At 39.8% G+C, this 24436-nt stretch overlaps 3 protein-coding genes and 1 long non-coding RNA gene across 7 annotated transcripts in view; 3 read left to right on the top strand and 1 right to left on the bottom strand.

Annotated features, from left to right (window-relative positions):
* Positions 1 to 1619, top strand: part of LOC122629599 — a 32308-nt gene extending 30689 nt beyond the window's left edge. For both annotated transcript variants that reach the window (XM_043813176.1, XM_043813177.1), the window contains 5 exons: positions 134 to 422; positions 514 to 595; positions 664 to 808; positions 933 to 1122; positions 1216 to 1619. In XM_043813176.1, the coding sequence (XP_043669111.1) occupies positions 134 to 422; positions 514 to 595; positions 664 to 808; positions 933 to 1122; positions 1216 to 1367 (858 nt within the window). In that variant the 3' untranslated portion in view covers positions 1368 to 1619. The remainder of the gene's footprint in view (positions 1 to 133; positions 423 to 513; positions 596 to 663; positions 809 to 932; positions 1123 to 1215) is intronic.
* Positions 68 to 5331, bottom strand: LOC122629604. The gene is made up of 5 exons (XR_006327304.1): positions 5200 to 5331; positions 870 to 1383; positions 517 to 818; positions 239 to 413; positions 68 to 156 (listed from the first exon to the last, which is right to left on the bottom strand). It is a non-coding gene; the product is annotated as an uncharacterized LOC122629604 (long non-coding RNA).
* On the top strand, positions 5282 to 24210 carry LOC122629603. 3 transcript variants are annotated; one of them, XR_006327302.1, is made up of 4 exons: positions 5283 to 5506; positions 19969 to 20131; positions 22771 to 22861; positions 23657 to 23705. XR_006327302.1 is itself a non-coding variant. In XM_043813182.1 (3 exons), the coding sequence occupies exons 2-3, from the start codon at positions 23782 to 23784 to the stop codon at positions 24166 to 24168; spliced, it is 288 nt and encodes a 95-aa protein (XP_043669117.1). In that variant the 5' UTR covers positions 23023 to 23465; positions 23657 to 23781; the 3' UTR covers positions 24169 to 24210. The 3 variants fall into 3 exon arrangements, 1 of the variants encoding a protein (XP_043669117.1); XR_006327303.1 differs by lacking the exon at positions 22771 to 22861 and having other exon boundaries at positions 5282 to 5506; positions 23657 to 23792; XM_043813182.1 differs by lacking the exons at positions 5283 to 5506; positions 19969 to 20131; positions 22771 to 22861 and adding exons at positions 23023 to 23465; positions 23977 to 24210 and having other exon boundaries at positions 23657 to 23877.
* On the top strand, positions 11163 to 15434 carry LOC122629598. The gene has a single exon (XM_043813175.1). The coding sequence runs from the start codon at positions 11866 to 11868 to the stop codon at positions 14665 to 14667; it is 2802 nt and encodes a 933-aa protein (XP_043669110.1). The 5' UTR covers positions 11163 to 11865; the 3' UTR covers positions 14668 to 15434.
* Positions 24211 to 24436: the final 226 nt, after the last annotated feature.

Here is a 24436-nt window from a genome sequence, read left to right as displayed (position 1 = left end):
GTCTTTCATATATGGCAAAAGATTAAAAAGAAAGAAAAGGAAAAAGAACGAAAAAGAAGAAAAAAAATAAATCTCACGGAAATTTAATTTCGTGTCCCAAAATTTTCCTCAAACTCTCTGTTCATCATGGCAGCGTGACGGTTTTCAGACTGGCATCTACTCGAACACAGTGGTACTCCAACATCATTCGGTGGTCATGACAAAGGCTGATAAAATCTACAAGGTGAAGTGTACTTACGATATGTCATCGAAGAACATCACTTTCGGGATGATGCCAATCAGAGATCCGGAAATGATTAGCATCACTAGTGCGCCCGAGGCACCACCACCAAGGATACGTATTCTCGACAGCAGATCAAGAGAAGTGGAAACCGTAAGAATCGGAGACAAATTGACGTTTAGGATCGAAATACCTGAAGACAGTAAGTATCGTAGCCCGTAAAAATCCAATTGAAATATTGCGTTAATACTATCGCAATGATAAACGTTAATTTTCTTTTATTTTGATGACAGCACCTTACGGAATCTTTGCTCGCAGCTGCGTTGCTATGGCCAAGGACTCTAAGAGCACCTTCCAAATAATCGACGACGAAGGGTTAGTATTTTTTGCTCGATCGAAACTGATCTATCTAAAAGGGATCTCACGGAACGATGTAATTTTAGATGTCCAGTGGATCCCTCCATATTCCCGAGCTTCACGCCAGACGGTAACGCCCTTCAATCGGTCTACGAAGCCTTCAGGTTCACGGAATCTTATGGTGTCATCTTCCAATGTAACGTCAAGTACTGTCTCGGACCATGCGAACCGGTAATAAAAACTTTATTAACGTCTCCTCGAGCTCCAGAATAAAGAGATATTTTTGTCATACCTTGCGTGCCGAAACTCGAAAGGGGGAAAAAGTTTAACAGCGTTTCGTGTTGCTCGTTGACAGGCTGTTTGCGAGTGGGGACGTGAATCCGTTGAATCGTGGGGCAAAAGACGTCGAAGGAATGTCATGAATACTACCGAAGAGAAAGCTGAGGATATGACTCTTTCTCAGGAGATCTTAGTCTTGGATTTCGGTGATGAAAAACAATCGGACTTCCTTAAAAGCGATGCCAGCATAGACTTCAATGAAGCAGGTAAAAGCCATAAGAAAGATTTACAATCTATTTGTACGTCGGATTAATGTTCACTGAAACCATTTTTCATTCTTCCTTTTCCTTTTTGTAAAGACAAAACCGTAACCATCGTAGAACCATGCCCGACAAAGACGTCGGTACTTGCATTGGGAGTCACGTGTGCTCTTCTGGTTCTTATCTACATCTCCACGATCTTTTGCTACTACATGAAGAAATGGTTATCACCGCGGAAGATGATGCCTTGAAAAACTCGTTTCGTTCCTGCAAAAACGAATAGAACAAAAGACGAGTAGAGGAAGTGTTTTTATACGATATACACATATACACAACACACAAGTACACTTTACCTGCGACATTAATATCATACACTAATACGAATATGTCGCACACGTGAGAAATATCATTGATGCAAAATCAACGATATTTGTCAAACGAGACAACAAAAAAAAAAGAAAAAAATGAAAAAAAGTGGAAAAAAAAAGAAGAAAAAGGAGGAATCGTCGAACCTAATCGCTCTACCTTAAAATGAATCTACATATCATTGTTTCACAAACGATTTTGAGACTCGCAAACGACATGTAGGAGATCCATACAAAATGTCACGAGATCGTAGTACTAACACGCGCCGACCTCTTTCATCAATAATATTCAGTGACACTAATTATAGAATAATTTCGAAGTAACGTTCAACGTATCGACCACCATTTTGCTCGCACGGGAGAGTCACAAGACGGAACATTGTGCAACGTATTAACGACTTTCGATCCTGTTGATGTGTTACTCAAGTACACTAATTTAAGAATCTATCTTTCCACGTTCACATTCACGCTCGCGCATAAACATAGTGTCGTATACGTTCATATGTATTTATCGATTTTAATTGATGAGCGATTAGGTTCGATAAGAAAGAAATAAGTATACTACTTATTTAAGAAGATTTTCTAAACAGAACTATCTCATACTTCTCTCTCTTTCTCTCTCTTTCTCTCTCTCTCTCTCTCTCTCTCTCTCTCTCCCTCTCTCTCGTGGCTACTTCTGATCGGGTTGCAAGAAGATAATCTCGATCGACGTAAATTCGAAGAAGTTTTATGAGATAAACGACGAATAACGATCGAATTTTTATTATTTTCCACAAGTGTCGACTTATAACCCGTATCAAGACTAGCGATATTTAAAGGTTCACGCTTCACTAACGTTTCTAACGATACAGATAGAATTAAGGTAGCGATTAAGCAAAGTATGCGAGCATAGGAGAAAAATAAGAAAGAAAGAAAGAAAGAGAGAAAGCACTGGTACATATATACGCGATCGATATTCTCGATCTCGTTCTTGACGCTCGTGCATTAGCAAACAGGACGACGATAATATCGTATACATGCGTTCTCAAAGTCGAAAGAAATACTCTTCGTACAGTTTCATAGTTTTTGGTGGTGCGCATGGAAATTGCATTCCATTAATCGTATAAGATTTAACAACGTAACGTAAAGTTTATCTCAATTAATAACGAACTACAGTCTATTCACGATCATGCGAATTTCGAAGAATATTTCCTCGCAAAGCGTCGATGATTCTTCGATACTTCCGGTGCGATTATTTAATCTAAATATCGCGCTGAAAAAGGAAAGATTTACTAACGTATGCTTGTGAATCGACTGAAGTGCAGCAAGACTTTCGGTTAAGGTGCTTACTCTTTAGAGTTCGAGTTCTTTACGCGTTGCCCGTAAGATTAAATTTATTTGAATTATAAAAGTCAACGAGAAAGGCTACACTAATCGTCGAAATGATTATTCTTATTTATTAATCGATATCGGATATCTCTTTTTCTTTCTATGGTTTTGTTTATCGTTAGTGTAGCAGAACGAATCAAGTGTTTATACAAAGGATTCAAATTCAAGTGATTGATAATGAATGAGAAAAGAAAAGTTACGAAAGGGCTATCGTACGAGAGCTAAAACAAATACAAAATGTATATATTACGAAGTTATTGTATTAAGCGTTCAGAGAACAAAACACATTACTATCAATATCATATGCATTTGTACTCTATTTATAAATATAAATATATAAATATATATATGTGTATACACAATACGAAAATAGAATGAATGTCTTTTTATTATTAATTACAAGCGAGGATCAATGTCGGCTAGAATTTTTTCCACGCGAGTCCGTCAACAATACCGGTTCGGTAGCAACCTTTTTTCTCCTCTCTCTTTCTCTTTCCCTCTTCTCGCCTCCGTACTTTTTCCACCTACTTAAAATATCCTTCGTTTCTGTTCGATCGTTCGGTGCATACTCGCTGAAAATAATTTATCGCACGTTCGTACGTTACTCGTTGCTAAGAGCCAATTAGGAACGAAAAAAAGAACAAAATACATTGGAATTATTGAAACTTATTACTTGCTAATATACCTACTTCTCGAAAAGATTCATGTGAGAAATGTGAAAATTTAACAGGAAGATAAAATTAAATTCTTTTTTTTTTTCGTTCATCATTCTTATGCAAAGCCGGTAAAATTTGTCGAAAATTCGAAATGTCAAGGAGTCGTTCTCTACTAGTCAAGACACTTCCAATTTAAAATATGGAAACGAAAGAGAAATATAAATATATACAAGGTGGTCCAATAATCATCGTCTCAAATATCTCCGTTATTTTAAATTTTATAGAAAAGATGCTCAAGACGATGTTACATTATTTCAATGAACACATTTGACGGTGAATAGAAGATTGCGAAAAAACTTTGATTACGAATAAGTAATCCACTTTGAACCATTTATCTTTTGAACCATTCATCATGATTCATCATATAAAATCATGAAACTTTTCTTGATACATTTTTTTTCTATTGCTCCTAACACACGAGATATTCAATTGACCCTTAATTTATAATCAATCTATATATACATATACATATATATATATGTGTGTACACATATCAGAATAAAATCGGCGATCAGCCAATGATGAGTTCTTAAAGATCGAACCTGCTAGTTTAGTGTTTGCCATATGGCGGCTTACCGTAGACAAGTAACGCTTGGCGTTACACGACAATAATAGCAAACATCACTTGACACATCGTGCGGTAAGAAAACATCACTTGACATTCTTTCGTCCTTTAAAAATAACACCGTTGACGTATGAAATGGAAATGAAATCAAATTCCATGCTATCTTATACATATATCCCACTTAAGTGTGTATAGATCTTATTGATCCACGAAAGCAAAAAAACAAAAAATTGATCGTACTAGCGATTATAAAAATAATAACGATATTTCCCTCGCTTACCTAAGCGTACGATATTTTTTTATTTCTTTTTATCTTTTTTTTTCGTATATAATCACCGAGTGATATACTCGATAGGAATATTCAATTAAATTCAATTTCTTCATTCGCTCGGCATTAATCCAATTCGATACAGCAGGATAAATCTTAAATCAGACATAAATCGCGTTATAATAACGACAGAGCAAACTTTGAGATCAATCGGATAACGAGGTTAATGAGCTTGACAGCGCTCGGAGTCATGGCAAATGCCGAGATTATTTCAAAGATATATGTAAGTATATAAGTATGAATGTACGTATGTGCGTATTTAAATACATACGTAAGTATTCGATCGTCGATACGAAAATATTTTGCAATATTAACGGAAGAAATGCATCATTTTAATGATATTCCGTTATTATCTCGTTATAATATATATGTAAATCATGTCTGTTACATTCAAAATGATGATTTTGCTTGTACGGAGAATCAAAAAAAACATCGTAATTTATGGTATGTAAATTCGATAAAAAAAAATAAATAAATAAATAAATAAAGTTCAATACGTATTATCGTTCCTTTTCCTTCGAAGAAAGTCCGATTAAAGTATCGACGTGTGGACGAAGTTGATGACCTCATTGATAACCTCGTTAAACCTCTGCGCCAGATTAATTAACGAGAATAGAAGAGATTATTACGTGACGATCGAATTCAAATACGTATATATGTAAGATGATCCTTTTAGAGGTTTTATATCTATGGATAAAACAGGGAGAACGAGAGTAACTTATACGTGTATAGGATACGTACGTTCATTTTTATCGGCCGGTCGGTAACGTCGGTAAAATCGAAGCGCGCGCCACACTAACGTTAACGTCGACATTTTGTTAGAAAATAAAACAAAAGGGAGGAACGCTGCTTCGTTCGTAGAGACAGAACGTCGTTTCTCTAACGTGTGTTGTCTTTCCGTATCGTGGAATTCTCCGTTCGTATTCGGAAGAAATCGAGGGAAGAGATGAAAGGTCCGGGATACGAAGTCTTCGCATCCTCATCGAAAACGTTCGCAAAACGCATGGCGGTCAGCCTCGATACGCCTTCGCCAATGATAAGATAAAAGGTTAGCTTGTATATGCATGAAATGTAGAAAAAGAATGATAGAGATAGAAAGAGAGAAAGAGAGAAAAAGAAAGAGTGAGAGAGAGGGGGGGGGAGAGAGGAGGGAGAATCGAACGTAGGCGTAGTCGCGCGCACACTGTTCGTAAAGCTGTATTTCACCATGATAAGACGTTTATTATTATTAGTATTATTATTTTATTATTATTAATAGTATTAGTATTATATTATTATTATTTTTATTATTACTATTATTATTATTATTATCATTATCATTATCATTATCATTATATTATTTCCACTGGTCTTCCACGTGTTATCGCGGAAGAAGATGAAAGAGGAGAAGAAGAGCCGAACACACGTACGAGATCGTGCGTGAGTAATAAAAGGAGAGAAACGTTCTCTTAACGGAGAGGTTTCTTAAGCTCTCTTTTTCTCTCTCTCTCTTTCTCTCTCTCTCTCTCTCTCTCTCTCTCTCTCTCTCTCTCTCTCTCTCTCTCTCTCTCACTCTCACTCTTTTACTCTGTTTCTCTCACTCGCTCGGTGTGTTCAGGTATGCGCGAGTAGGCGCCATCGTGCGACCGCCCACGGAGAAGGTGTATTTCTGTGTTCGTACGTAGGCAAACGAGCGGTGCGGCCAAGTGTGACGCTTAACCTACGCGAACCACCCGATCAGGGACGCATCAAGGCTCTCTACGAAATTACGTATCGGTAATATAGGAATGTTGGACGGTAGACTATATGACGTTCTCTCTTTTTCTTTCTCTCTCTTCCTCTTTCTTTCTCTTTCTCTCTCCCTCTCTCCCTATCTAAACGAATTCTAAATGTACTTTGCATTCTTCGTCTCTTTCTTGTGCTACTCGTTACGAGACGAGATCTTAAAAGAGAAAGCAAGTCGACACGATAGAGAAGTTAGTTCGATCTTAACTGACCTTATGAAAGTTTTATTATGCCTATAAATAATATTACTGATACGTACAAAATAAAAATTGTATTTGAATTTCACGGCCAAACTAATGGTTATCGATCGATATAGAGCCTCGTAACACGTTCTTTTCTTATTTGCATACGAACATAGGTTAGTTTCTTTTCAGAGAAAGTCATCAGAGCACCGTAGAACTGCCAGCTATGTACGTCACGTGGACATTTCTCTTTCTTCGCGTCCATTGTGATTTGCAAACTCTCTTAAGTTTTTTTTTCTCTTTTTTTTTTTCCCCTATTACATTCTTTCTACATAAAACGAAGAAATTCTCTTTATCGAAGCTATATACTATGAGCTTGTTATATCATGGTATATAAATTTTCGTGAGAATGTAATATGGCCGATGCGTCCCTGGGTATAAGCGCGATTAGGTTCGACACCATACGCGCACATACTTATTTGATTCATGAATGTGTGGGGAAATACGCACTACTACGCACGAAGTCGTAAACGCGCACACCGATAAACGAACCAATACAACGAATACAAGACGCATATGTGTACGTGGTTGCACGTGTGGCGCTCTCCCAGTCGGCGGCGTGCACATAAATAAACTAAAGTATAAACTCGAGTTCGCGATTTGAAAGAGCAGCCAGCGAAAACTCACTTTTCACCCTATCGGAAAGAAAATACGCGTAAGATGCGTATTATCTCCTTTCGCAACTATCATATCTAATTATTGGATAAGTAAATGGAAACATTTAAGGAGAACATTCGAACGATCTACCATGTCGTTAACGAGAACATTGACTCTCTCTCTTTCTCTCTTTCTCTTCATTGAACGAATGGATTATTATTATTCTTATTAGTTTTATTAACTAGTTATCGAGCTAACAAGCTACTGATGTAATCTACCGAACGACATACGTACATTACGTACGTACGTGCGGTTACGAAGGACAGACTCATCGTTTCTCGAGCAGTGATTTTTTTTCAAAGGAAACTTGAGATAAGAAGTCTCGTATAAGCTGATAGCGGAGTCTTTTCAAAGTCCGGCACAAAGAACAACGCGAAGTTCGAGACTTGGGAAGATACGTTAGAAAATTCATTTCAACTGAAAACAAGAATGCAAAAGCGGAGGGCTGACTAAATAAGCTCGTAAAATCCAGAAAGAACTACGATCAGACGAAATTCAATTCGTTGCCGTCGACCTCTCTTATGTTAACAAAGCGTTCGTCTCTTTCTGGCGACCAATCGGTCTCCTCTCCTCAACAACTTTTACGAACCTTGACTATGTACCCTGTCCTTTCCCGTACAATGTGTTACGGGACAGCCGAAACACCAACGTGTTCTCTGTTCTCTTTCAAAGGACTTCGACTTTGGTACCATAAAAGAAGATTCCTGCATTGGAGGTGCCAAAAAGTTAAACAATGTGCGTTCGGTTCTTTGGACTTCATTGGAAGGTTTATAGGTATCGTACATATACTGAAAGAAAAAGGAAAGCAATGGGAACGAGACGAATAGAACGAGTAGGAGGAAGAAAGAAAAAGAGAGAGAGAGAGAGAGGGAATGGTCGGCGTACATCATTTGGGCGCCGAGAAGTCTGGCGCGACCAGGGCAGGCCAGAGGCGCGTCTCTGGTTACGCGACCATTTGGGGCGCCAACTCTTGTATGGAGGGGAAAGCAAAAGGCATCGGAAGATCGTCGACGGAGCCGTAGAATGGCGAAGGAAGGAAAAGGAGAGAGGGGAAGGGGCCCCCTTAGGCACATTCCAGCGGGACGCGAGTTTTCAAACATGGCTACCCGCGTGAATGTAGGTCCACGACCGATCCTACGATACGCAGAGAGCGGAGTCGTATCTTTCTCTCTCTGTATTTTTTCTCTCTCTCTTTCCTTCTCATCCATCCCCGGACTCTCTTCTCCGTTCTACGAGCACGATTCGCTTTGCCCTCCCCGCGACTAGCAGCACACATACCGGAACCCCCCTCCCCCCGCCACCTCCTCCTCCTCCTCCTCCTCCACCTCCTGCTCCTCCTCCTCCTCCACCTCCTGCTGCCTCAGCCCGTACCCCTGCCCCTTTCCTCCTTTCACCCGTCGATCTCCTCTCTCCCTCGCGTAAACCCGGCCGACCGGGCCGACCGAGCTGGCGACACCCTGTCTGGCAAGACCGGCCGACGACGGACAAAGGAGGGGGAGCTCTGCCTGCTGCCTGCCACGTTGCCACATCTCTTTCCTTGGGCTGTGCCTACCTTCTCGATCCCAAGGACAAATTCGACGAGCCGTGCCAGCCGTCGTGGCGCGCTAGGCGACTGCCGGTCTGACTTAGCTGCTGCTGCCGTTGCTGCTGCTGCTGTCGCTGCCGTTGCTGCCGTTGCTGCTGCGCCACGTCCGTCGCATCAATCTACTCTTTCTCTCTCGCTCTCTATCTCCTTCCTTTCTCTATCTATCCTTTCCTTTCATTCAACAACTCTATTATTTAACAGGATTTAGATTGCGATTTACACGAGAACGAAAAATTATCAAGCAAAAATAAGAAAGCATTCTTTTCCGCGATATCTATCCGATTATCCGAAATGATGATGAAATTCTCCGTGGCGCGTGAAAAGATCGTAATCATCACTCGAGAATCCGATCGCCGAATACCAAAACGATGAGTCGTTGCGGTACGAAGGTCGGATCGAACGACGAAGCAGGTGTGTTCCTCTCGTCGTGGCCGTCGATCGGCGCCGGAAGCCTTCGGAAAGCCTGACTCCGATCCAACCGTCGAATTCTTGGAAGACGGCAAGGCTACTTTTCTGTTGGGAATTACCTAGAGGATACCGACAATTCTATACTCAAAAGCTGGTGACGCGAATCGTGGAAATTTACGACACCCGTCCCTTTTCTTTATCTCTTTTGTTTCTCTCTTTCTCTATCTCTGTCTACCTTTCTCTCTCTCTCTCCTCTATCTATCCATCTATCTATCTATCTATCTATCTATCTACCTACCTACCTATCTACCTACCTACCTACCTACCTACCTACCTACCTACCTACCTCTACCTCTACCTCTACCTCTACCTCTAGCTCTACCTCCCTCTCTCTTCTCTCGGTTCTTTCCAAGTCACGTCGATCGCTAGCTAGCTCGTTCGTTCGTTCGTTCGTTCGTTCGTCCGTCGTGTCCTCTTGTCGCTTCTCTCTTTCGTCGAAGAAGTATGTATACGTGCCAACGCGCAGCTTGCGTCATCGCCTCGCGAGTTGGCCTACGCGCAAGACGTAGAGAAGCATGGCAACCGCGCGGACGCGTAGCTAAACGTATTAACCGTCGACTCCATGCCACAAAAACAACATGATCTCATTTCGCGGCGCATACGCCGAGAAATCCGTGTTTCATGCGAGCATTTCGTGTTCTCTCTCTTTCTCTCTCTTTCCCTCTGATATCCTGATTTCCAAGAAGTCCCGCAATTTCCACCGACGAAAGGTTACCTCTCTATTGTAAAGAGAATGAAACAACGAAAGAAACTCTTCTTTCGTGCCATCATAAAATTGGCAAACCTAACGGTAAGACGAAAAGATGATGGTAACACCAATAAAAGGACAATACGGATTCCATTGACCTACCAACTTAATAATAGGGACAACTTTTACCCTAATGACTCTACCATTGCTCGGTAAGCCTAGACGGTCATGGGCATTTTCCTGGAAGGCAAAATCCCCTTACTTCTCTTTGACCATTACCTCTCTTCACTGACACTTCTCTTCCACTCCTCTTTACCACCACCTCTTTTATGTACGTAAAGCAAAGCTTTCCCATTCCACTCTCGTAGCGCTGAGATCGATGCATGTTCTTTATTACCATTTTCCCAATATCCATCGTCCGTAGATCTCGCGACGGAAGTTGAACTTAAAGAAAGAAAAAAGAGGAAGTACGGTACGTGAAGAAGAATCAATCCGAACCTTTTCTATCCAATGCACGTATACTATTTTCTTTCGATTCTTCTTGTCACGATACCTCTGCATCATCGTTATATCATCCAACTAAGAAACGAAAGAACGAATTTGCGTTTGCCTAGATGCATCTCTTATTCTCACGACTCCAAAGAGACTCAATAATCTTATTAGGTTTTCTTGCGAATCCAATCCCAGGATAGATGGTTGACTTAGAAACGGGAAGAATATACATACGGCGATGCAAATGCGCTAATTTTATCCAAAACGCATCGTTCCTTGAAACGGTTCCCTTTGGTCCGTCTCTGAAGGAGAGCGAAAATTCATGTAGTGTGGTAAACGAAAAAAGACTGAAAGATGGAGACAGAAGAAAAAGAGAAGAACAGGGGAAGAGAGAGAGAGAGAGATCAGAGCGTGAAACGTATGAAAACGTAAACTGGTAGTTCGCTTGTAGAAGGACGGAGGTTGAAAGGAGAGAAAGGCCCGCAAAAATGAAGGCTCCGCGCTGGCTGCCGTGCACCGGGAGGGCGACGACGGTGACGGTGACGGTGGCGGCGGCGGACGGCGGACGGCTGGACGAGAGTGCGGCAGACAACATGGCGCCGGGTAAGCGTCGTCACGCCGCTGTGACGTTTCCCGCGCGCGTCATCGACGGAAGCGGGCCTGCAATATGGCGGAGCTTTACTGAGCGAGGTGCGAACGGCCGAGACGGTGGAGGGGGCGGCGGGTGGGGCGCCTACGCTCCTGCTGGTCCGGAGAGCGAGAAAGAGAAAGAAGGGGTGAGGGAGGGAGGGAGGGAATGAGAGAGAGAGAGAGAGAGACAGGCAGGCGGATAGTGTTTATGTATGAGTAGGATGTGTGTACGTATATGTAAGAGGGAGAGAGAGAGAGAGAAAGAGGATCGGTAGCACACATACAACTACGATGCACAGAGAAGAGAAAGAAGAACGGACGGTGGACGTTGTCGGTGGACCAGCCAGCCGGCCGCGCTCGTTCGAGAAGAACCGAGTTAAGCTCCAGACGAAGAGAGGGGGTACAGCTAAGAGAAGAGGCGAAGAGAGGAGGAGAGACAAAGCGAAACGGAGAGAGCGCCGGTGTCGCATTCTGACCAACAGCGGTGGGGATACCGTCGAAGTGAGAAAGAGAGAGATGGTTAGAGGGAGATCAAAGGGAAGGGGAAAAGAGCGTTTCGGTGGGAAGCGGCTACGGTTCTCGGACGTGTGAGAGGGGATGAAAATTAGTTACGGCATCTACCAAGACCTAAAAGGAACTCCGTACTCCGTGCGGTCAGACCACTTCGTGCGATGTTACGCGTCGAGGTACCCCCGTGCATCGTCGTCATCGTTGTCGTTTTTGTTACCGTCGTTGATAGTGCCTGTAGTGTTTCACCCTCGTGAACGTACCACGTCTTATCGTTGTGTTAAAAAAGAAACGTGTGATTATTCGTCGACACGCCGTCGACTCGTCGTGAACGACGTGCGAGATAGTTGTCCGTTACGTGCTTGTCTCGCGTCATGGCTCGTGGCACTAGTGAGTTACTTCCAGAAGGAACTACAGTGAATATGGTGCATCGCAAACATCAGCGATCACTTCATCATCAGCAGCAGCAACAGCAACAGCAACAGCAACAGCAATCACAGCAATCGCCGCAACAGAACGTACGGAAGTCTGTAAGCGCGATGGGCAGCAGGCGCATATTCGCGCCGTCCTTCAAGCTCAAGGTCCTCGATTCTTATAGAAATGACATCGATTGTCGTGGTAATCAACGTGCGACAGCTAGAAAGTATGGAATACATCGTCGACAGATACAAAAGTGGCTGCAGTGCGAGGACAATCTGAGGAACAGTTGCGCCGAAACAAGTAATTCGAACTCGATAGTTTCGACGTCGTCACCGTCGTTATCCTCCTCTTCTTCCTCATCGTCGTCACCGTTGTCATCGTTATCATCGTCGTCGTCGTCGTCATCATCATTATCGTCGTCATCGTCGTCGTCGTCGGCGTCGTCATCGGCATCGCCAACTTCGACGACAACAGTGATCTCGAAGCACGAGGTGACGTTGTCGACGTCGGAAGGGGTTACGATGCCCGGCGTGACTCCAGCGGTGCCGGCGCCGGCCTTGAACCTCGGTCTCGCCAGACTGCACGGCGACGAGTCGGCCGTCCGGCCCGCCCCACCTCCTCTTCCGCCACGTTCTTCTCTGACTCGAGATTCGCCCTCGTCACCGCGGTACGCGCATCCAAACTCTGAAATCGTTTTGCCAGCTACGACGAACACGACGACGATGACAATCGTCGGTGGGTACGTTCCACGTGATCAACATCAACATCCACGATATCACGTTGAAATCGAGAACGGAGCAATGCAGCAAGTTTCCGCTTTGATCGAACGTGAAAGGAGCTATTATGATTGGAATAACGCCGAGGAACAACGTAAGCGCGATCTTGAAAGTACTCATTACGATGTCGATAGCGAGACGAAGATATACGAAACGTTGACGACGTGTTTCCGACCGTCTCGTCGAGATCTCCCATACCCACCGATCGAGGTCGGTGCGTTAACGATTACTACTACTACTACTACTACTACTACTCTTGGTAACGCCGACTCATCCTCGATGGACGGAAATGCTTACGGCAGAGCGTTAACGCCGTCAATGATAAAGACAGAACGAGCTAGTCCAGACTCCGTGGCGACGTGCACGCGAAGTCTACCTCTCTCTCCTCAACAGGTTACGCGAGGAGATGTTAACGATTGCTGCGCTGGAAATTCCACGTCTGCCGTTCTCTTTAGTGCTCGAGAATCTTTGAATTCGGACAAGTGTTCCGATCCAATTGGAAGAAATGTATCGGCTGTTCTCGAAGAAGAAAAGGACGAAGAGGAGAGACGAAGAAGATTCTTCTGCGGCGTAAGGATCAAAAAGGAAGAGATAGACGAAGAGGAAGAAGAATCAAGATTGAACGAGGAGGAAGAGATCCGCGAAGATGGCGTATCCTCCTGCGTGGATTCTCATCCCGCTCGGCGTAGTTCATTTCACGTTGACTCCAGAAGCCCCGAGGACGATCAAGAGGGAACCTATTCTGAGCCTGGAAGTAGCTCGGCAAGATCCAGCAGCGGAAGTTGCTCGGATAGTGAGATGGACAGTCTCGTCGAATGTTGCCCTTCGAACGAGGCCAGAACTTCCTCGAACGATCTGGGCCGCAGGAGATCTTTCTCTTTGCGCTTCAAACTCGACGTACTCGATGCTTTCCATCGGGACATTGGGGTAGCGGGAAATCAACGTGCCACTGCGAGGAAGTTTGGTATAAATCGTCGCCAGGTACAAAAGTGGCTTGGCCAGGAAAGCGAATTAAGAGGCGAAATTGCGTTGAGGGGTAATGCTCGACAACGACTCGGCCCGAGCCAAGATCAAACGATCATTTCCGTGGACACACCAGTCGATCTAAGAACTACCAACTACCTCGCTTCGCCTGTCGCCGAGGAGGAACGCGTCGACGTTGAGTACATCGAACGATCTCCACCGCCGCAAATTCCGCAGAGTCAACAGTTCTATTGTTGCGAGTTGGCATCTTCTCCAACGCACCTCTTTTCTTATTATAACAATCGCATAGCTGATTTATCGCCTGAACCAACATTCGAATCCTCGAGGATCTGCGGATATCCCTGTTGCGTGGATACATCAAATTCCTCTTGTTATCAAGAATTACGCTCCTCCAGAGGATCCTCCTACGCGGACTCTTTAACCGGACCATCATCTTACTGCTACTCATCTCCAAGCGAAACGTCGACCGAGGAATCGCCAACGAAACGACGACGATGTACAGCTACGTTATCCTGCTGCTACGACGAGTTTTCTTCCTCGCCGAAGCGACTTCGTCTGGATGCAGACGAAACACCACCGCAAGAGATGCCACTCTGTCTGGTCAAGCCGAAAAGATTCCGCGATGTCTCTCCGTCGCTTGTAGAACCAGTTACGAGTACTGTTCCAACTCCTCCGGCCCCACAACCGCCGCCACCGACATCCAACAGTAAAGATGCCATACTCTTCAAGCCTTACTTAGACAATCCCATAAGTAAACCTAGTAAGGAGAACAGCGCTTATCGCGATCTCTCGCCTCAGAATCTTCTTAACCACGACAATAACAACTGCCAGAGTATATGCAATTTGAACGAGGACCGAGGTGGGCACGATTACGCTCTCGAACTAAATCTTAAAGTACCGTTGTCTTGGAGGAATCAGCCTAGTACATTGTATACCGACTTCCAACCGATTAGGAGCGCGTTCGTTAGGTATCCGGCTAGTCCGCACTACATCTAGCCCCTTGTGACCGTTCGCATCTTTATCTTCGTTTATTTTTTTTTTCTTTTTTTCTTTTCTTTTCCCTTTGACGAATTTTTCCAATATAAATTTTATCTATTTACGAAGAATAGAAGAGGTGTATGGGACGTGCAACGACTTCGTAATAATAGTCATTATAGACACATATATACCATAATACACATATAACAGAGGAAAGCTCAATCTTCGATAGGGCTATAATATTTTTTCGATCAAAGAATAACACGAGGTAAAAAGGGAAAGAGGTCCATTAAATGATGAAGGATCGATCCGTACGTGATCTACGACACGTAGACGACACCGAACGAACGTTCTTATCTTTTCCGCGGATCGACGGCCACCTCGTAGTCGCGATAAGAATGTAATCGGCCATTGGTCGAGAGTAAGGATCGAGTCTTTCGAGTTCTTCTTCTTCTTAATATCTTCCTCTTTCCCTCCACTATCACCTCCGACTTTTTCAACGCCGATCAACGCCGGCTAACTTTTCCGAGATTAAAACCTGGTGATTATCAGCTAGGCCGTTTAGAGGTCGAGTACTCATGCTATAATTATGGAATTATGTCAGCTGCCCACGTGATCGTTACAAGATAAGGAGAAATTTTGGAGAGGAAATATGTGCGAGAAACAGAGAGAGAGATAGAGATAGAGAGATAGAGATAGATAGAGACGATTCTCGGCTTTAGCGAAGATATTTTTGTACGAGAGAGTGAAAGGAAAAAACTTACAAAAAAAAAAAAAAACAAAAAGAAGAAAGGAATAAAAAGGAAAAAGAAAATAGAAAGAATGGTTGACGTGCGAAGAAAATGGCCGAGAATTAGGATTTGTCGCAGCAGCAGTAGCAGCCATCGCTTCCGTTCGAGAATGATCACTCTGCGTGCCTTTCCTTTTCTTTTTTCTTTCTTTTTTTTTTTTTATTCTTTTTCTTTTTCCTTTTCTCTTATTTAGTCATCGATTTAACGAAGAGCACAGAAAACGTTTCTCGATGTATATTGTATCGCGCGCGGGTGTGTGGGTGTGTGTATATGTAAGTTTAATGCACACACACGTGCGCGAAGAAAATTATATGTACCTATGTTATATGTATATTAGATTGAAGAGGATATATAAACATATATATTTTATACTATGAATCTGTAAAATAAGAAAAAACGTATATATATATGTATACATAGGAAAAATTTTATTCATCGTGCGCGCGCGCTCGTGTCATTTTCTTTTTCTTTTTTTTTTTTTTTTTTTTACTTGATCTATAGGTATCTCGTCGCGAATTACCTATAAAAGCAAAAGACAAAACGAGTTAATCGCAACGATGATTTACATATGTAAATATATATATAATATAATAATATAAAAAAAAAAAAACAAAAATGAAAAAATCCCAGAAAAAAATGTAAAAGTCGCGTGCCTTAAATAGTAGTCAATCGTTAAGGAAGAATTAAAGTTTGTCGACGTATATGTACCTCACATAAGAAATCGCGCGTAAAACTGAAAACGCTATGGATAAAGAAAGGAGTAGTTTCGAAATAAGGCGAGACTATAAATTATTATACGGAATATTCCCGATTTGATAGTACGACGAGGAAATCTCTTATACATTTACGTAAAAAAAGAAAGTTGAAAATGTCGAGTGACATTTTCTCGCATTAGACTTCATTTCCGAATAAATCGATGCCGAAGACTCGTCGAGTACGCACGCGTACTCACTTAATTATATTTTTATGAATTAGTAAACAACGATAACAAAATTATTGTCATCCCTAATAATTTTTACGCTAATAAAAACAAATTTTTGTTGGCAGAAAAAGCCAAATTTATTTCATTATTTCATTTTTCATTTCTCCTTTACTATCTAATGTTAATAATCCGAAAATCAATATGCAGATAGATAAGAAAATGATATCTGTTAAATGTATGTAGATACAAACGAGATCGTGTATAAGCATAAAAAGATCTTTAACACTCATTTTCGGAATTATGCGAAGTACAAATATAATATATTATATTGTATTCGGAAATGAGTCCTCGTATGAAAAAATATCATTCTACATTTTCGATTTATTTCTTCATATAGATTCTCTCATTCTTCATATAAAATCCTCTCTCCAGTTGTATTATCAGATCGAAAATGTACTATGCATATTTTGTGTGTATAATTGCTTATGTTACACGATATATTATATCCGTATTATGATGAGCAAGGAGAACTCTTTGAAATTTTCTATGCGAATAAGCGAACGATACTATAATTAGAAAAGAACTATTATCGACATTAAAGACAATTGGTAAAGAGTGAGAGAAATACAGAAGAAGATACGTCACTAAGTTATACATATATACATATGTAAGGAAGTCTATTTAAAATGACATTATGAAGTTAATTTTTCTTCCTCTCTCTCTCTCTTTTTTTTGTCTTCTTTTTTTGTTAACAACTATTACAAGTGTCCTTGCAATACGGAAATCGATAGCTCGACGTCTCTACGATCCAACAATCAAATCGATAAGCATATTTTCCTTTTCTTTTCTTTTTTTTTTGTTTTCTTTGTTCTTAATCTTTGCATGGTTTCGATCAAATCTTTATTGTCATCGGCCGAAGAAAGTAATAAATATGACTCACGTTTTGATGCAATTGAAAAACTCGCGGCTTTTTAAAACAAATCACTGAACGCACTTGTTTATCAATATCTTTGCGATATTGTAACTGAGTAGAGATAACCTTTTTCTTTTTGTAGTACATAATTCTCTCCAATTTAAAAGGTCGAGTTAATAAAAATGTCTAGATATGTACATACATGCATATACGAGACTCCGTTATATATCTCTTTTCTTGTCAATGGAATTTAAAATAAAAAAAAATAATAAAACAAAATTTTTGGGATCATGAGAATATCGTTCGACTATTCGTCGCGACACGATGCTATTAATAATAATAAAAGCAATAATAATAATAATAATAATAATAATAATAATAATAATAATAATAATAATAATAATAGAAAAGTCTCGCCTTAGCTCGTATAAAGAAAGATGAAAAACAATATATAGGTGCCGACGAAGGGCGGCAACGTACAATAAAGTCTTAGAATAATCGTGAGCCATAATGAATTACATAATGCCATAACGTTTTACATAATAAAAAAAAAATATATATATATATAAAGTTCAACGAGATCGATCGGAAAGGTACGTGTGCCTGCCTGATAGAACGAACGAAATAGATATAGGAGTTTAAAAAGAATGAGAGACAGAGAAAGAAATCCGTTAACTCTCTTACATATGTATATGTGCGTGTGTGTTTGTGTGTTTCTAGATCGAATATATGCGTTTATGCGTCTGAGTGTGTGTCGAGCAGCCCACAAGAGTCTATTAACGAGGCATAAAGCGTATATAAGCAATATTTTTAAGTGCATAAACGGAGGTTCCGTGGGCGAGCCCCCGCTCTTTAGGGTCGTACGTCGTCGCGAGGATTCCGCTCCTGTCTTGAACGCACAAAAAATCGTACGATTGTATGCTCGATCGGTAGCAACGAGTGAGATAATAGCGAAAGTAGTATCTATTTCTTTTTTTTTGTCTCTCTTCCCTATACATATATATATATATATATATATATAAATGTGTGTATGTATATATGTATACGCGCAATTAAAATGAACACAAAATCTATTTTAATAAAACGTGAAAAACGTATCAATCGTTTAAAAAGGGTGTCTCGATCATCAGTGCCTTATCGCTTTTAACTCGCCTTGAGAAAGAATCGAACGAAAGTTGCTACAGGAAATTGTCGGAATTTACGTATATTTATAATGTTATATATATATAAAATTATTTCTGTTAGAGGAAATAAAGTAAAAGTACATTAGACGGAAAAGTTTCCCCTATTCCTTTGTCTCGTGTCGTATTCCACGTATTTACGTTCGCTCGATAATTTCGAAGAACGTCGATCGATCATGCCACGACGAAGTCCGTCTTCCTGTCTTCGTTTCATTACTTACTACCCTTACATATAGTGTCCTGATTTTTCCTGACTTCTCTAATGTGTAAACAAAAGAGAAAGAGAGAAGAAAATTCGATTCTTTCGATGCGAGAAGCGAACGACTCTTTTCAATGTGTGATTTATAATATGATAATCAAAAACTTATCGCCTTATCTTTATAAAACAATCGAGACTATCCAAGACGAGATAGAGAAAAATGAAAGTATGCGAAGCGTTTGAGAATATATATGTGTATATGAGCAAGGAAGAGAGAAAAGAAACAACGATAAATTTATAACGTTTATGTGTGTGTATATATATGTTTATATATATATATATATATATATATATATATTTATAGTTACATTTCTATCCACGTCCTCGTGAACGCGATCGTATCCTTTTCCATTGGCGGGATTCGCCCGAAACGACCATATCCGTCATTGTGATTCATCGAGAGGAAGAGGAAGAATGTGAGAGAGGAAGAAAGAGAGAAACAGAGAATGAAAGAGAAAATTACGATCTTATTGTCTGTCTGATCTGGTGCAAGAAAGAAAGCTACTGATAACGTTTTCCTTCTCTTAGATTGAAACGTAACGCAAGATCATTGTATTAAAAATATTGTATTATGTATATGTACGTACGTATGAATGTATGTATGTATATATATATATATATATTATATATATTATATAGATACATACACATAAACGCGGAAAATAACGCATAGATCTCATACGAGATGTTAGAAGGTTTACCGAATTTAAAAGAAAATATAAGAGATTATTTTAAAAGAATCTGTGTTTACCCCATCAATTATTTTACCCTTTCCCCTATAATCCTAAAACGATTCGATACATGTTGTTTTAAAAACTAATCTTAAAAATTAACGAGAAAAAATTTACGAGCGAATCAAAACGTTCCCTTTTAGTATATCTACTTGGAAGATCTCGATCAAAGCAAATTCATTTCTCCGTTTCAAGAGTCTACGAGGGTTCTTACAATAAATCGTTTAGAATATAATTATACAAGGAGAAAAGAAAGAGGAAATAAGAGAAAAAAAAAGTCCAACAAATTAATTATTTTCTAAATCCTATTTTCTCTCTTTTTACATTCCGAATGAATACTCGATCGAAGAGCGAAATTACTTTCGCTGTTTCGAACATCTATCCTAGAAATGAACCTCAGAACAACAAACAAAACTATTTCGAATCTAATCGTTAAGATGTATTAAAAGAATCGAAAAGTAAAGAAAATTTTTGTCTTTCTCGTTATCTAGATGCTATCTATCGTTTCTTTTTAAATTCCAGAAGAACTCGACGTTCCGATGGTTCCTCTCTCCTCCCATTGAAAAAACAAGAAACGCAGAGAAGGAGAAAGAGAGAGGATATTTCAAAGTAGTAACAGAGAGCTTCTCGAATTCCTCGATCTCGTGCCGATCGATCTACGAGTACACATTAGAACTACAGATAAGTAAGAGTCAACCGGCTGCAAGTTGCACGAGCGATGCACCAGCGATGCATTATTTCCGTTATCGCGGACGATTGGCAGCGTGAACGAGCGACGGTCATACACGTACTCGTTAAACTTTCTAAGCACGCCACGCTAAGCACTTAGATACCTACGTATACGTATATGTATAACATATACGTAGATAATGTATATACATACATACATAGAGAAAAGTACATACACATACGCATCTAAGCGTGAAGTAGTAAGTATCGACGCACAATGAAATCCCAACGTATCCAAGCGCGTTCTTCTTCACGTTGACGCACATGATAAACTGTTGGTATATTCGATAAATGCAAGATGCATTTTAAAAGTTCCTTGCTAAATTCTAAGTATCGTATAAAGATATACATAATGCCAAGCTCGTACAATTTCTCATTGACCGAAGGACGGACGTACGTTATGGACGTCATCATCGTACTCGAGTTTATTTAGTTACTAACGAAAATTTCTTTTCTAAATACGCAAGGACGTTTTAAATACTAATCTGACAATTAGAATTTCGCGTAGTTCCAAATTTTACTTAGTCGATCTTTGTCTTTTGTTCCTTTTTTTACTTGTTTGTTTCTTACGAGCGTGACGTTAGACGAAGGTAAAGGTAAAGACTTCTGGAAAAATGAGTAAACACCAATGAAGATTACGCAATCGATATCTGTAAAAAAGAAAATGGGCTGTCAGTTTCTAGGAAAGAGTCACGCTTATGCTCGGCTCTTCGGTGGAAAATGATGTGACTACGTTACGAGATAAGAACGATTGGTGATCGTTGTGTATGTACATCATACGTACGTACGTAAGACGTAAGTATGTATGTGCACATGTATATGTGTATATATTTGCGTATGTGTATGTACGTATATAGATAAGTTTGTATGTATCAGAATGAAGCTTTGCTCGCTCATGGTCTCGCCTTAGCACTTGGCGCTTTCACCGTGACGATGCACACTTACTAACTACACTACGTCGATTTTAATTGACGCGATGCTTTTTTGTAGAATTTGCTAAGGGCATCCTTTGGTTCTCTCTTTACATATGTACTATTAACACGATTCCTTTTGCTCACTATTATATTATGTATACTAATTGTATATTTTATATAAGAAAATAATGACAAGGTATAATATATTTTTGTACAATTTTCTAAGCGTGATCTTTTTTTCTTTTTTCTTTTTCTTTTCGCTTCCTCTTTTATTTTACGGACATTGGAAATTACCTGGAACGAATTCGAGTTAACCGCGATCAAACGAATACCAAATAAAACTTAATTTATTTCGATCGACATCTGTTCGGCGGCCTGTTCACTCGTTTCAAATAAGTTAAATACGCACGTGTCGAATGATCGTCTTGAAAACAAACGGACAAAGCTGCTGCTAGGAAGAGAAGTCCGTAGATCGCTTCTTTGCTCTCGAAGATAAAGCAGAATCGTGAGTTTATCGATATCGCGTTTGATTCCACAAACATGATTTAAGTCCCCGTTTATGATAAATTTCTACGAACGACAAAATGTAAAAATTCTTAGTATAATTAATTATTATTACGTTTGAACTTCGACAGTCGTAATCAATACGTTAATGTGATTAAAATTACTATATTCTCGTGATACGATTCATTCTTATACATTTTATATGTTTCTTTATATTCATACATTTTTATTGCGATTTCTACAAGAAATATATAACACGTATGAAATAGAATTTTAAGATTTCCGAGTCAACAAGTTCATTAAATCGTAAATGAAAAAGTCGAAATAAAGTTAAGGAAATTCGTCTTTGAATAAATTGACTCGTAAATTCCAGCCGATTATTTTCACGTTCAGAGTTTGTTTTCTTTCTATCTACATTCGTCTACGAGGACGACGACCAAGCAAAAACCGATTGCCAAAAGCTACGACGTTATACATATATCGCGATGATAAATAACACCACTCGTTTTTATTGAGGCCACTGTATATGAACGCGGGTGTATGCAGCTCGCGCGCACGCGCACAAGTCGAACCTTGAATCGTAGAGCAAGACTGATGCAACGCGTCAATCAACGCCAATAAATGTCACAGACTGGTGCAATGCAATTAGGAAGGGTGCACTGGCACGTAGAAAAATATTCCATAGGATCGAGCGAACTCTCAATGACGAGTCACGGAGAGAATATAATTAATAAGAAAATCCTATTCGTTCGAAGAAATGTATAGAATCCTTTCGCGACCCTTTTTTCATTTTTTCAATGCAGTTAGAAAGGATGTAACGGCGCGTAGAAAAATATTCCATGAGATCGAACGAACTCCTAATGACGAGTCTCGCGAAATATAATCATAATAAAAAATCAAATTCAATGAAAGAAATTAGAATTGTTTCCGGATTCTTTTTCACTATTCAAAGATTTCTTTTTTGTCGATTACAAAATCACCTTTCCTACGGAGACGGTAGGAGGGAGGATACTCTACCTATCAAATAGAAAAAAAAAGAATTAAATATAAAAAGAAAAGAAAGTCTTCCTGATAAATCTAGAAATGTTGTTTGTCTAGCGGAAATTCGAAAGGGATATACAAAATGTTTCCTGGCTCGATTCCAAAGCTCAAGTAACGTGACTGATTTTGTTCGCAGCAAAGCGAGGGGTGATCGGTAGTACAACGAAAGATCCGCTCTCCTGTAATTATTCTTCTAGTCTTCTTCGAGTCGATCCTTCTTTCTACGGGTAAGAAAAAAAGAAAAAATAAAAAATCTCGAAATAAAAGCAATTCGTTGTTAATTTCCGAGACATGTTTCTACATATTGTTACCGCGCAAACTATACTCTTTCTCTTTGTCTCTTCTTCTCTCTTAATCTCTTAATTTCTAAAAAGAAAAGAAAAAAAGAAAAAAAAAAGGAAAGGAAGAAAAGTCGTTTTTCTCAATTTTTCCTTGAAAAAGTCGACAAAAAGTAACGCAACCAAGCGAATACATACCAAAGGATAGCCGAGGAAGAACCGCGATTAGAGTGGAATAATTTAAGTCGTGACATCAAAACGACCGTCACATTCGAGCAGCAATTTGACTGGGAAAACCTTCAGCGAACGCTCCTGCCGCTCTCGAGAGTCATTTTCACGATGGCGGCTAATTATAAAGCGCACTTGCACTCAAAGAGATAGGGACAAGCGAGAACACGCGTTCTTGAAGGCGCATAACGACAGAGATAGAGAGAGAGAGAGAGAGAGAGAGAGAAAGATGGAGACAAAGGCACGCATCGTGATCCTTCCCTCGGTATAGTAGAAAAAGCGTCGTTTGTCTCGTTTCTGTCGTTGCGAAAGGCAACGCGAAGTTGTACGTATATATTTTTATCCTATGCTCGTGCCTTTCTTAACTTCTTTCTACCCTTTTTCTTCTCTCTTCCGCTCGTTTCTTCTTCACTTTAATCCTTTTCTTCTGGATACATCAATCAAAAGATATGGCTATCGAAACTAATAATATTTCGATTAGTTTTCTTATAAAATCTTTTAACAATCTTTTTTCAGTTCGCAAAAGAAAAATCAAAGGGTATCTATCGTTCTACGATTAACATCTGGAATTAAAATCGTATTGTTAATGGATACGATATACAAATAACGATATACAAAGACAGTACATTCGAAGATCGTAAATGACTACACGATATGAACCACCTGAACACGATCTTGTATTGACGAAAGAGGATATACGGAAAAGATATCAGGATACGGCATTAGTTATATTTAAAGTAATTCATAAGCTTGGCGTGATGAGTCATTTCGTATCTTACATTATTTCGATACTAAATAAACGAATTCTAGCTGCTTACCTTTACTTTTTATTACAGGAACAACAGAACAAGAAAGAGGTGAACTATTTGAGTTTTGGAGCAAGTCGTAGGACTATGGAGTATAGCAATTATGGAAATCAACCGGTAATAATACGTAGACCTCTCGAAGTTTCGGACGTAAATGATCCCTTGCCGTTGCGAATATTGAGAATGTATCGTAAGCCTCATGAGAATTGTACTATAGCTTAAATCATGTTAAAAATAATTTAATAAATATATTCGTAAATATTATATGACGCTTCCTTTATACGTACATAATAAATTAATATATATTCAGTTTTTCAAATTTCAATGTCAAACATTTTTTAAATTATTTACAAACAATTTTACGTAATACATGATGCACGGATACTTTTATACTCGAAACACGATCGATTTAATCGGCAGGAGCAGTTGATTCATATTAAAATTGTTTTATTATTAGCGACTAATTTCCATAAATATTTTTCCCTTGCTT

The sequence above is a fragment of the Vespula pensylvanica genome, chromosome 5, assembly GCF_014466175.1.
Source record: "Vespula pensylvanica isolate Volc-1 chromosome 5, ASM1446617v1, whole genome shotgun sequence".
In the NCBI taxonomy this organism is placed as follows: domain Eukaryota; kingdom Metazoa; phylum Arthropoda; class Insecta; order Hymenoptera; family Vespidae; genus Vespula; species Vespula pensylvanica.
Note: the sequence above shows the minus strand (reverse complement) of the source record. Positions and strands in the feature narration are given on the sequence as shown.

Coding starts and splice junctions, on each gene's coding strand:
- LOC122629603 (XM_043813182.1), top strand. CDS start 23,782: ATGACTACACGATATGAACCACCTGAACACGATCTTGTATTGACGAAA. Junction 23,878..23,976: donor CGGCATTAGTTATATTTAAA/GTAATTCATAAG, acceptor TTTTTATTACAG/GAACAACAGAACAAGAAAGA.
- LOC122629598 (XM_043813175.1), top strand. CDS start 11,866: ATGGCTCGTGGCACTAGTGAGTTACTTCCAGAAGGAACTACAGTGAAT.